We start from the raw sequence: 12,119 nt of genomic DNA, 5'->3' as shown, positions 1-12,119 counted from the left end.
TTTTGCGTAACATTTTTTATGAAGCATCATACTACAATGCGTAAAAACTGGCAATAGCAACAAAATTTTATCTTTTTTTACTGTTACGTAATTTTTAAACGTTCCCTGCCTCAAAAAATGAATAGAAAAGATGTAATCTTGACGTAGTTTTAACTATGTTTAAATTTTTGCTGCGGTGGCTTTCATTTCATCAATCAATTGAAGTTTAATTTGGTGGGCCAAAATATGTGCACTTGGTGGTCCAAAATAAAGTCAGGTGGTCCAAAATAGAAGCCCGAGATCCTTCAGGAGTTTTGATATTTCTTGTATTTACTTCAACAATTTTGAGTTCTGTTTGGCCTTTTTCGACAGAAAACATGTTGCTCTACGTAATGCCTACTGAAATTATCCATGTTCAGAAGTGGGGACCTTCTTTTTTCGCTGAATTGTTCATCCACTTCCTAAAGCGGTCCAAAATACCTCCCTTACCCTAGCATGTTTGGGCTTAATCAGCTATTCGAAGGAAGATGAAAAGCATTCTATTCAGCTCACTTTTTAAGTAATTGACCGAACTTGAGTTCACAAAAAGTACACTTGTGTCGCTGAAAGGAACGCTATTCAGCTTAAAAATAAACTTAAAAATGAAAAAAAAAATGTGTTTAGTCCACAAAAGTAATTTATTATTAAGGAACATTAGTTCATGTGGAATCCAAATTGACTAATACCTTGAAATAATGTTTGATGTTTTTTACTTACTGAGATTTGAACTCGGATTCTCCTCGTTGAAAGTCGGTGCCTAACCACTACTCCATGTATGTGTTGTTAGGCACTGTGGGATTTTACTCAATGTGCTGATATCATATAGTAGAGCTCAATCAGGTTCGCGTGTGAACTTTCACTGAACTTGGGATACTTTTTGAAGTCGAAAGTTCGAAAAAAGTTCCACGTGTGAACTTACATAGTTTGACATTTTCAATTTGTTGAGGTTCGTAGTGCAAATCAATAAATTAGGGCCAGTGTATCGACTTTAAGAAAAGATTATGAGTTTTCAGCTTGATTTCCAGTGACTACGATTGCGTCGATTACCGGCGCGTTGCAGCGACAAGTGGGACGGGTGTGAAAACGTCTAGCAAAGCTGGAAAATTTTTGAGCGCAGCCGAAAAACCCCCGGCGGAATCCTGGGGGAACAGTTGTCCGCTACGGGGGCAGCCGTTGAGCCACACAATACGGATCCTTTGCGTTGTTTACAAGTAAGTACGTTGAAATATTATAGTGGAACAAAGTGTACTTGTGAAATAAACACAAGCTGTGGCTGCTGGGCTCGATTTTAGAGTGATTTAATTGGATGAGAACTTCTCCTCGGCCCCGCTGTCGCCGAAGTTCAAGTGAAGTTCACTTTTGGTACGGTTAATATTTATCCGAACTTTGAGTAGTAAGTTCAAAACAAGTTTGAACTAAGTTCGGAACGGATGATTTCAAGTTGTTGGAATATGTCCAAATGAACTATATTTGAGTTTTAAAGGCACGCAAAAGTTCAACATGAGTTCGGTTAATATTTGATTGAACTCTGTTTTAAAGTTCAATATAAGCTCTTTTTGAACCTTTTTTTCGACTTTAATGTCGTTTTGAAGAGAAGTCAAAAGCTTGTACATGTACAGTTTATAAACAATACAAGAGTAACTTTTTGGAGAATTAAGTTCAATGAAACCGGAATTGAACCAAACTTGAACTTCTGAGTTCGTTCTTCAAGTGGAATCCGAACTTTTGGTTGCTTGGGATATATCATAATTTTAAAATACCATGACAGACCATAAATCAATAATAACCCATACAGTGCACGGATTTCTTTCAGATTTAATGTTTTACCGTTCTCCTACCATTTGCCATGCAGTGAATTGTCTGAAAACTGGATAATAAATTGACCATATTCTTTACTGTTTTGCGATAAAATTTGTTCGGGAAAACGAGCGATTTTTTATGGTAACCTATCTTAATCGCCTATTGCACATACTGTAATTTGGCGGATTACCATTTGTCAGACTGGGAAATCTGCACGTGGTGTTGTTAGCTTACTGTTGTCTCGGACAGTTTGAAAAATCGTTAAACGACAATTGTTAATGGTCATGTACAGAATGAGAAACGCAACATTTACAGTTCGTCATTATGTGGGTTTATGGCACAAATTTCCCAAATGGAGGAGAACGTACCTCTGAAGCCAACATACTGATCCCTGAACTAACATAGTTTGTTGTTGTGTTTCTGAGCTTGCGGGTAAAAAGAACAAAACATTTGGTTGAAATAACAAACGTGATGGTTGTTTCGTACGACAGCTTCAGAAACAACCGCCACGATCAGTTGTTTCAAATTAAAAATATGCGTTTGAATATACCGTAAACTGGTTTGTTCTGAACCAACGTGTCGTTTAAATTTACTAATAAATTAATTGTTTTTTGTTGTTCATTGCTCCTATCCAGTCCAACAAAGTTCCTGCAACGCCACGATGTCGAAGTTGCGGGGATGTAGTTCGTCGTAGATTATCCTGTCACATCCAGCGAAGCCTAGTGACTTGCAATTCCATGTTCCAAGTTTCCAATCGTAGTCCTTATTTCGTCGCGTGGGTCTTTGCCGAGATTGTATCGAGTCGTATTTTCTCCTATGTTATTCGCAATGGGGATTTTTACCAGTTCTGTTTAACGTTTATTAAATTAAAACCCCTCCCAAATAGCTGTTCTAATAAGATTTGGAAACCATCTTACATGGCAGTAACATGCCTAACTGAAAATTGCCCAATTGGATTTACTCAACAGTTCAATCAAATCATCGAGTTCACTTCACACAACGATAACGCAAAACAAATGAACGAAACGTCTCTACTCCGAGGGGACCACAGATGCAACATGGCTAGCGTACTCGATTGCGCATTCCCCTATACGAGAAAAAGCTTCAGCTTCCATAAAACCTTCATTACTACAAACAGATCTATCTGTCATTAATTGTCAACGAGCTCCTACAGTATAGTAACCACGTAGGTTGTACGAGCTTGGTCAATCAGTTCGTTTCTGAACCTTTAGCAATACTCACCGCTTAGATTGGTGGTCTTCGTCCACACTATTAGGAAGCTAGAAGCGCATATTAACTAGTTGTTTGTGCATTGACTGTCGAGCATTTGTGATTTATTTTTAATTTTAATTTGTGCATATTGATAATTTGGTTTTGCAACGATACTCAACCACATCGGCTCTGCAAAGATGTTTCGATTGGGACAGGTTGTGATCCGCAATGGCCAGAAGGTGAAAGCCATCGAGCTTCGAAGGTAGGTTCCACGTATTTGAAGGGGACAGGCAGTAGAATAAAAGATGAGTGTCTCTTTGTTACGTTGACCAGCAGTCGAGGTCAGGGATGTTACATGATTGGTTTCCCGAACTATGGGTGTTATCAAAATAGGTCATGATCAGCACGTTATCTATGCGTAGGGTTGCTCTATATATGTACGGGGGGTTTAGTTCGGTAGGAAATCATGTGCCAAATATAAATATTTCTCGATGGGTTGTGGGTAAATAAACATTAGACTTTGGACTTTCGTCTAGATTGCTTCAATTTGCGTAAACAACCAACTCACTGGTATGTGTGAATGCGCTAAGCACAGTAGTGACGTATCAAGTACCTAGTGGCAGATCCTCCTCGCATGGCAATGTATAGAAAATACTCTCTACAGCTGTGAACTTACATCCTATAAGCCATTTCTGCACAGCTGAGCTTATCGGCCTTTATGGGTGTGTAGACTGGCAGAAACTGGTGAAACATTGTTTGAAGCGCACCGCGCTCTGGCTTGAACGGCTGTGCAAAGGTCATTTTTACTATAAGTAGCGATTAAAAAACACGTTTGCGGAAAGAGCATGAGTAATCTGCGATGAGTTTTCGATTGCATAGGCCCAGTTGAGACTATCAACGGACGATAAACACGATTTTATCAGACACAATATCTACAATCTATCATTGAACTATCATATCTTATCATTTTGGGGTACTTGCTAATGTTTTATCTTGAAGTCGCATTTTTTTTTCGACTGTTATCTTCTAAAATACTCAATACCATTCAAAGGTACATTTACACCTTATCAGTCAAGTTTTAGACACAAATTATGAAAATAAGAAAACTGTGTCATTTAACATGCAGGGATCGACAATATCTCATTTAAGCTAATGAAGAAAAAGAATTATCTACCAAATCGCCCAGTTCACAAATAATAATTCAAAGCCAAAATAAAGCCTGCTAGTTTAACAAGAGTTTAACAGAAGCAGTTGATTAAGAATATTGCATATTACATATTGCGGGATAGAATATAGATCACCTTTACGTGGTGCGTTACGAAGTATAGGGAAATCGTTCCCTTCGATGCGGTAGTACCTAGTGTTGCTATAACGACAATTAAGTACTTTTTCGACTACAGTTCAGCCATCGGCTACAATTCAGCCAAAGGTATTTAGGGTGCGTAGTCAGAGGGGGACAGGGGAGGTATACCCTCCAGGCGTTCCTCCAAGAATTTCTCCAAAGCTTCACTTGGGAATCCCTTCTGTGATTCTTTCTGGAATGACATATTTTAAAAATTCCTCCAATGATTCCCCCACGAACTCTTCTTAGGATTCCTTCATTAATTCCTCCTTCTATTCTTTAAGGAACTCCTCCAGGAATTATTTCAATACTTCTTCCAGGAACTGTTTAGGGATTCCCTGAGGAATTCCTCGCGAAAATGCTACCGGGATTCCTTCAGGAGTTTCTTCAGGAATTCCTCTAGGGATTTCTTCAGGAACTGCTATGGGGATTTCCAATAAACTTTTCTAAGGATTTCTTCAGAATTTCTCCAAGAATTCTATTTGCGATTTCTTCAAGATTCAAGATTCCTGGTATTCCCCTACGAATTCTTTATGAGATTCCTCCAAAAATTTCCTCAGGAATTGCTCTGGGAATTCCTGCAGGAATTTCTCTAAAAATTCCTCCAGGAGTTCCTCCAAAGATTCCTCCAGAAATTCCGCCTGAAATTTCTCCAGTAATTCCTCTAGAGATTTCTCCAGGAGTTTCACTAGAGATTATTTCAGGAATTCTTATAGGCATTTCTCTAGCAATACATTCTAGAATTTTCCACAGCTTCCTCCAGGATTTTTTTCCAGATTTTTCTCACAAAATTACTGCAGGGATTCTTTCAGGAATTTCGCTAAGAATTTATACAAGAATTTCTTCAAGGATTCCCCAGGGATTCATTCAGAAATTCCTTCGAGGATTTCTCCAAGAAATCCTTCAGAAATTCCTCCAGGGATTCCCCCTGCAATTCCCACAGAAATACCTCCGGGAATTCCTCCAGGATTTTATTCAGGAACTCATCCATGATATTCTCCAGGAGCTGATCCAAAAATTGCTCCTGAACATTCTTCAGAAATTATGTCAGCAATTTTTCCAGGAATTTCTTCTGGAAATCCTTCAGGGATTTCTTAAAAAAAAACTCTTCCAGGAAATTCTCCAGTAATACCTCCAGGATTTCTTCAGGGATTCCCGAGAGACGTACCAGCAAAGGGCTTAAAGTATCTATAATAAACACAAATCAGGGATTCCTTCAGGAATTACTCAAGTCTTTTTTCAGAAATTTAAAAATAATCGAAATAGAAATCTTCCAAAATTTCTCTAGAGATTAATCCAAAAATTCCCTAAGAATTCATCCAGGCATTGCTCCAGGATTTTATCCAGGAATTTCTCTAGGAACTCCTCCAGAAATTTCTCCAGGAAATTCTCCTGGATATCCTTCAGAAATCATGTTAGTAATTTCTCCAGGAAGGAAATCCTCTAGGAATTACTTCAGAGATTCTTCAGGATTTTTTCAGAGATTCCTCCAGATTTTCCTCCAGGATTTGCTTCAAGAATTCCTCTAGCGATTTCTCCAGGAATTTTCCCAGAGATTTCTCCAGGAAATCCTTCCAAGATTCATCCAAAGATTTCTCCAGGAAATCCTCCTGGAAATTCTCAAGTTTTTTTTTTTCAGAAATTTTCTTACCCGACGTCTCTACTAGATAGAATTGTCTTGCCATTTTGCTGGACAGATGTGTCATGACAGAAATGTTCTCTCGCTGTTTGCATGGAAAGCAGCAGTGTTGATCATTTTTGTTACGTTTTCTCTTTCTGGCAGCAATATGGCAAGAAGTTTCTGTCAAGTGGAGACGTGGGGTTAGGAATTGCTTTAGGGATTCCCCCAGGAATTTCTTCAGAGATTTCTTCAAGGAATTTCTCCAATGATTCCTTCAGAAATTACTTTAAGGCTTCTCTAGGAATTCCGCAGGAAATATCTTCAGAATTTTTTTCTAAGAATTTCTCCAGGAATTTCTCTAGAAATTTATCTAGGAATTCCTTAAGAGATTTCTTCAGAAATTTCTCTAGGGATTCCTCCCGGAATTTATCCAAGAAATCCTCCCTCCGGGTATACTTTCAGAAGTTTCTTCACGGATTGCTCCGGGAATTCTTCCATGGATTGCTCCAGGAATTCCTGAAGTGATTTCTTCAGAAATTGCTCTAATTTTCGGGCAGTTTCGGCAAGGATGTACTTAAAACAATTCAACTGAAGGTTTACTCTTAGAAGAACAGAGATCCAGGGCCCATATAGCTGAGGCGGTAAACGCACGGGTATTCAGCATGACCATGCTGAGGGTGACGGGTTCGATTCCCGGTCGGTCCAGGATCTTTTCGTAAAGGAAATTTCCTTGACTTCCTTGGGCATAGAGTATCTTCGTGCCTGCCACACGATATACACATGCAAAATGGTCATTGGCAAAGGAAGCTATCAGTTAAAAACTGTGGAAGTGCTCATTGAACACTAAGCTGAGAAGCAGGCTTTGTCCCAGTGAGGACGTTACGCCAAGAAGAGAGAGAGAGAGAGAACAGAGATCCAGGACATTTCAAGATTGCTAATAAGCCTAGACAAACTGGATTATTAATAAAGAAAGAAGAAGTTAATCATGAAGAACATTATGTAGACATTTTGAAAATATCTTCGGACGGGTTTCCATTATGTGTTATGAATCCTTGAAAAAGGTGTTAAATACATCGAAACGTCTGGCATTGTGACAAACTAGCTTTTGATTTCCAAAAGAGACTGCTACGCCGATAGAATATTGCTGCCAGCTTCCCTTAGTCGACAGAATTCCTCCCAGTTCTAGAACTAACATCGAACTACCTGATGCATCTGAAAACTGTTCTGCAGGAAATATAGCGCTCTGTAGCTTGGTGGGGACAGGACATACAATACGAAGAATGGCATGCAGGCTACAACATCACTTGGTTCAAAAAACGGAAGTTCAAGTGCATGTTTTTTGTCTTGGAATCGTCGAAAAGCTGGGACTGGAAATGTGTTGCTTCCAAACTCAACGTGACGAACGACGGAACCAAGTGGCAGCAGCTATCGAATCTGACTTCAATCAGCAGATGGGTCAGAGGTCCAGAACATCTGTGGAAGCCTAAACAATTATGACCTGAAATTATACATAAGGGTGACGACACCGAGGAGGTACTCCGACCCAGCTTTCTACTACACTACTGTAATACATCAGACCCTTGTAACTTTTCGAGCTGGAAACATCTTATGCGTTTAACAGGATACGTAAAACGGGTTCATTGACAAGCGAAAACTTACAGCAAGCTGAACTATTACTAGTAGTAATTTACTACTACTACTTTCACACCACGTGGAAACATGACGTAAGAATTCATGAACAGTAGAGCTATTTTGAAAGCTACTACCAAGTTGTGGACTCACAAATTGTCAAATTCAAATTGTTTTTCTTTTGGAGTACTTTTTGGTATTGAATTCATTCCTTAATCATTTTCGAGTGTATCATGTGGTACTTGATTGATTCTACGCCTGATGATAAAAAAAGACACGGACAACGTCTTCAGCTTTCGGCTGTAAACTTAACATTAGACAACGGGACAACGGAGCATGCACCAGTGGAAATGGGGAAGAAACTATTCTCACGAAAAGTTTCAACGCCCGAAGCGGGAATCGAACCCTCACCCCATAGCATGGTGCGATTATAAGCTTGGTGACCCTAACCGCACGGCTACGAGGCTCCACGTAATGATAACATGGAATTTTCGTTTTGACGAATTTTTGAGAAGATAATCAACAGTATTAGAAAATTTCTGAGATTTCCAAGTGATTGAAAAGAATAAAACAAAATTTAACGATTTCTGCAAAATCAGAATATTGATAATGTAATAGAAATCTCGATTAAATTTCATTTTTTTCTCAAATTATGAATCCTTAGCAATATTTTCTTCTGAAGCAAAAGCAAGTTCATAAAAATTGATAATATCCTAAATCCTGCAACATTGTATGTCCTTTTCTCCAGATGCCTTTCGGCGGCACCGCAAACGCAGAAGCGCGCCGAAAATCGTGCCGTGGCCGACGACAAGAAACCCAACATGTCCTTCCTGACCAACATCTTCCGCGGTGAAGTACAACCGGCTCAGGTGTTCCCGTACCCGGAAGTGCTCGATGCCGAACAGAAGGAATACATTGCCGCTTTCGTCGATCCCGTGACTAGATTTTTTGAGGTTTGTCTTTGCGACCGAGTTTTACTGCCATGTAATGAAATGACGATCACTAACTGATACGAAAATCAACAGGAAGTCAACGATCCGGTGAAAAACGACACCACTGCAAGCATCGATGAAGCCACTTCGGATGCCCTTTGGGAGTTGGGCGCCTTCTCGCTGCAGGTTCCTCCGGAGTACGGTGGTCTCGGTTTGAACAACACACAGTACTCCCGAATGTGCGACATCATCGGTGGACAGGATTTAGGGCTGGGAATCTTCATCGGTGCACATCAGAGTATTGGTTTCAAAGTAAGTTTCAATCGAGGCACGTGATTTGTTCGTTTGTACACAAACTGATTTGCCGAACCGATAAGAATCATGTTTATTCAGACATCTTTCAAACGCCCTCTATCGCTTATCTCTCTAGGGAATTCTGCTGTACGGAACTAAGGAGCAAAAGGAAAAATACCTGCCTAAGGTTTCTACCGGACGGACCTATGCAGCGTTTGCGCTGACTGAGCCGAGTTCCGGATCGGACGCCGGATCAATCCGGTGCCGGGCGGTGAAGACCCCAGACGGCAAGCACTATGTTTTGAATGGATCCAAGATCTGGATTTCTAACGGTGGAATTGCGGACATAATGACCGTTTTCGCTCAAACTGAGATTGAGGATCCCCGTACCGGACAGAAGAAGGACAAGGTAACAGCGTTTATCGTCGAACGCGGATTCGGAGGAGTCACCAGTGGACCTCCGGAGAACAAAATGGGTATCAAGTGCTCCAACACGGCTGAGGTCTATTTCGAGGATTGTAAGATTCCTATTGAAAATGTCCTGGGAGGAGAAGGCAATGGGTTCAAGGTTGCCATGAACATCCTGAACAATGGTCGATTCGGCATGGCCGCTACTTTGTCCGGTACAATGCGAGCTTGTATTCAGAAGGCCACCGAACATGCCACGAATCGAGTCCAATTCGGACGCAAGTTGGAGACGTACGGTGGAATCCAGGAGAAGCTAGCCCGTATGGCGATGCATCACTACGCGACACAATCGATGGCTTACATGATCTCTGGAAACATGGACTCCGGTTCCACTGACTACCATCTGGAGGCGGCCATTTCCAAGGTGTTTGCCTCGGAGTCGGCGTGGTACGTGTGCGATGAAGCGATTCAGATTCTCGGAGGAATGGGATTCATGAAAGACGCCGGATTGGAGCGTATTATGCGTGATTTGAGGATTTTCAGAATTTTTGAGGGAACCAACGATATTCTGAGGCTGTTTGTCGCCTTGACCGGCATCCAGTACGCTGGATCGCATCTGAAAGAACTGCAGAAGGCGTTCAAAAACCCGGCTGCTAACTTGGGGTTGATTCTGCAGGAGGGATCCCGACGAGCAATTCGTAGCATCGGATACGGTGGAACCGACCTGGCACCATTCGTTGCCGGTCCACTCAAGGAATCGGCCAAGCAGTGCTCTGAGGTAAATGCATTTAAATAACATCATTTTTAATTTCATTGCAATTTTTTCTGTATGTATGGCATCTGAGCCCGGAAGTACAATGACCCATTCGAAATCGCATTCGGAAGGTCTAACAACTGAAATACTGAGATAATCTAGGTTTCAAATGACGTATGGATAGTTCTTGTACATTCCGAGCTCAGAATCGCTCAATCTCCTTTGCTGATACATAGTATGTAGGCACCAACGAAATTAAATTCGTTTCTGATTGGACGATCCCCATAGAACAAATCATCTCGCAGTCCATCTAATGTCTCCCAATCTTACTCTTCCAGAGCATCGACATCTTCGGTCAAGCGGTGGAATCCCTGTTGATCAAACATGGCAAGGGCATCGTAGAGGAGCAGTTCATGCTGAACCGGTTGGCCGATGCTGCCATCGACACCTACGCCATGGCCGTGGTTCTCTCCCGGGCGTCTCGAGCCGTTCAGAAGAATCTTCCATCGGCCGAGCATGAAGTCCTGATGGCGCAAGCCTGGTGCCACGAAGCGGCCGACCGAGTGCGCGTCAATATCCGTAAGATCAATACCGATTCGTTCGCGAAGAACTACGGCAAGATGTCGCAGATTTCCAAGAACATTTGTGCACACAATGGCATCGCGCATAATAACCCGCTGGATATTGATTAATCAAAGGAGTAAGTTAGGTCTTAGGATAAACGAGGTGGTTCATATTGGTTTTCTAGCGAAAATGCAATTAGGGAATCCTGCAGCACGACAGTGTCAAATATTCACCAAAACCCCCAAAATCGATTATACTAAATGAAAGAACGCTTGCGACGGCTGCAAGAGTTGGACTTTGCTCCAATTGACTATGTATGCAAGTTGATTGTTATTTGGGATGAACGATAGATGGAAAAATTAGATAGACAATTTCACCGACATCCACTAACTTATGTTACGATTTTGAGTTTTAGGCATAATAACCAGACTTTACGTTTTGTTCGATGTACATACCGTTATTTTAAGAATGCAGTGTTTGATTTATTTTCAGAAATATATTAGGTTTTACTATAACACAAATGGATTTTATTTTGATGACAACCTTATTGGTTGCAACGACTTTTGCACCAGGCGTGTGTAAAGTTTAAGACAATTCTTTCGTTTTAGTGAAATCGTGCCCAGGGTTGAAATATAATTTCTATTTATCCTCAGCGACTGTCGATAATACGGTAAACCTTGTGTTTCTATTTTTGTTATTCAAACCTTCGCCGGACAATATTTCGCAATATATTCCAAATTCTTAGTTTCTTAACTTCAGACCGTTGCTTGTCGTAGTTTATGGACAAAGTCTAAGTATCTGCCAAGCATTTGCTGGAAAGAAGAAAGTTTGGAATGAAAGACAATGTTTGTAGAGTTCAGGTCGGAAGAGAGAACTTTTTTCGTCCTACAAGGATCGGTATATTCGCCTCACTCCGTTCATATTTTCTCCTTTTTGCTGAAGCGAATCGAGAAAGATGCAGCAAACGGATTGTCGTGATCAAACACGCAACCCCATCACCAGTGGGAAGCGATGTGCAAGTTGCTTGCGAATATCCATGGTTGCCGTTCGTCGCAGTTTGGATCGCAAGCGAATGAATGAATGGCGAATGGTGAAGAATGCTGGTGAGCGATCGAAGCGGCTGTTATCATAACTAGAAGAGAATTTATGCATGTAATGCATACATTTTTAGTGCATTGTTGTTGAAATGCTAGATTAGCAAAGAAAATAATTCGAAAACATCAAAAAATCGTATGCACAATATCAATCGTATCACTCACGAATCGCATCACCGCTCGATCGCTTGCGATGCTAATGTGGACGAATGAGTAATTTCCAAGTGTGGCTTCCCACCGTTCGCCGGAGTTTACTGTCGTCGCTGACAAGCAAACACGCAAACTAAAGCGACAACCGTTCGCTGCTGACTGTCTTCGAATGTGGAAGAAGATGAAAAGTGGAAATCAGGAACCCTGTGTCCTATAAAGAGTAATGCTGCTACTAATTACAACGGTTCAAGATTGCAACTAGAGAGATTGCAGATTGCACACCGAGATGCATCCATATGGC

The 12,119-nt window shown here is 41.0% G+C and overlaps 1 protein-coding gene across 1 annotated transcript; it reads left to right on the top strand.

Moving 5' to 3' along the window:
- Positions 1-3,005: 3,005 nt before the first annotated feature.
- On the top strand, positions 3,006-11,093 carry LOC109400327 (very long-chain specific acyl-CoA dehydrogenase, mitochondrial). The gene is made up of 5 exons (XM_062850973.1): positions 3,006-3,292; positions 8,371-8,575; positions 8,648-8,866; positions 8,985-10,034; positions 10,349-11,093. The coding sequence occupies exons 1-5, from the start codon at positions 3,228-3,230 to the stop codon at positions 10,700-10,702; spliced, it is 1,893 nt and encodes a 630-aa protein (XP_062706957.1). The 5' UTR covers positions 3,006-3,227; the 3' UTR covers positions 10,703-11,093.
- The last annotated feature ends 1,026 nt before the right edge of the window (positions 11,094-12,119 follow it).

This window comes from Aedes albopictus, chromosome 2 (genome assembly GCF_035046485.1).
Source record: "Aedes albopictus strain Foshan chromosome 2, AalbF5, whole genome shotgun sequence".
NCBI lineage: Eukaryota > Metazoa > Arthropoda > Insecta > Diptera > Culicidae > Aedes > Aedes albopictus.
This window is presented reverse-complemented; position numbering and strand designations above follow the sequence as displayed.

Bases quoted from the DNA above. Each gene is read 5' to 3' on its own strand.
- LOC109400327 (XM_062850973.1), top strand. From the start codon at position 3,228: ATGTTTCGATTGGGACAGGTTGTGATCCGCAATGGCCAGAAGGTGAAA. The intron at 3,293-8,370 runs GTAGGTTCCACG...CCTTTTCTCCAG, and splicing joins AAAGCCATCGAGCTTCGAAG to ATGCCTTTCGGCGGCACCGC. The intron at 8,867-8,984 runs GTAAGTTTCAAT...TTATCTCTCTAG, and splicing joins ATCAGAGTATTGGTTTCAAA to GGAATTCTGCTGTACGGAAC.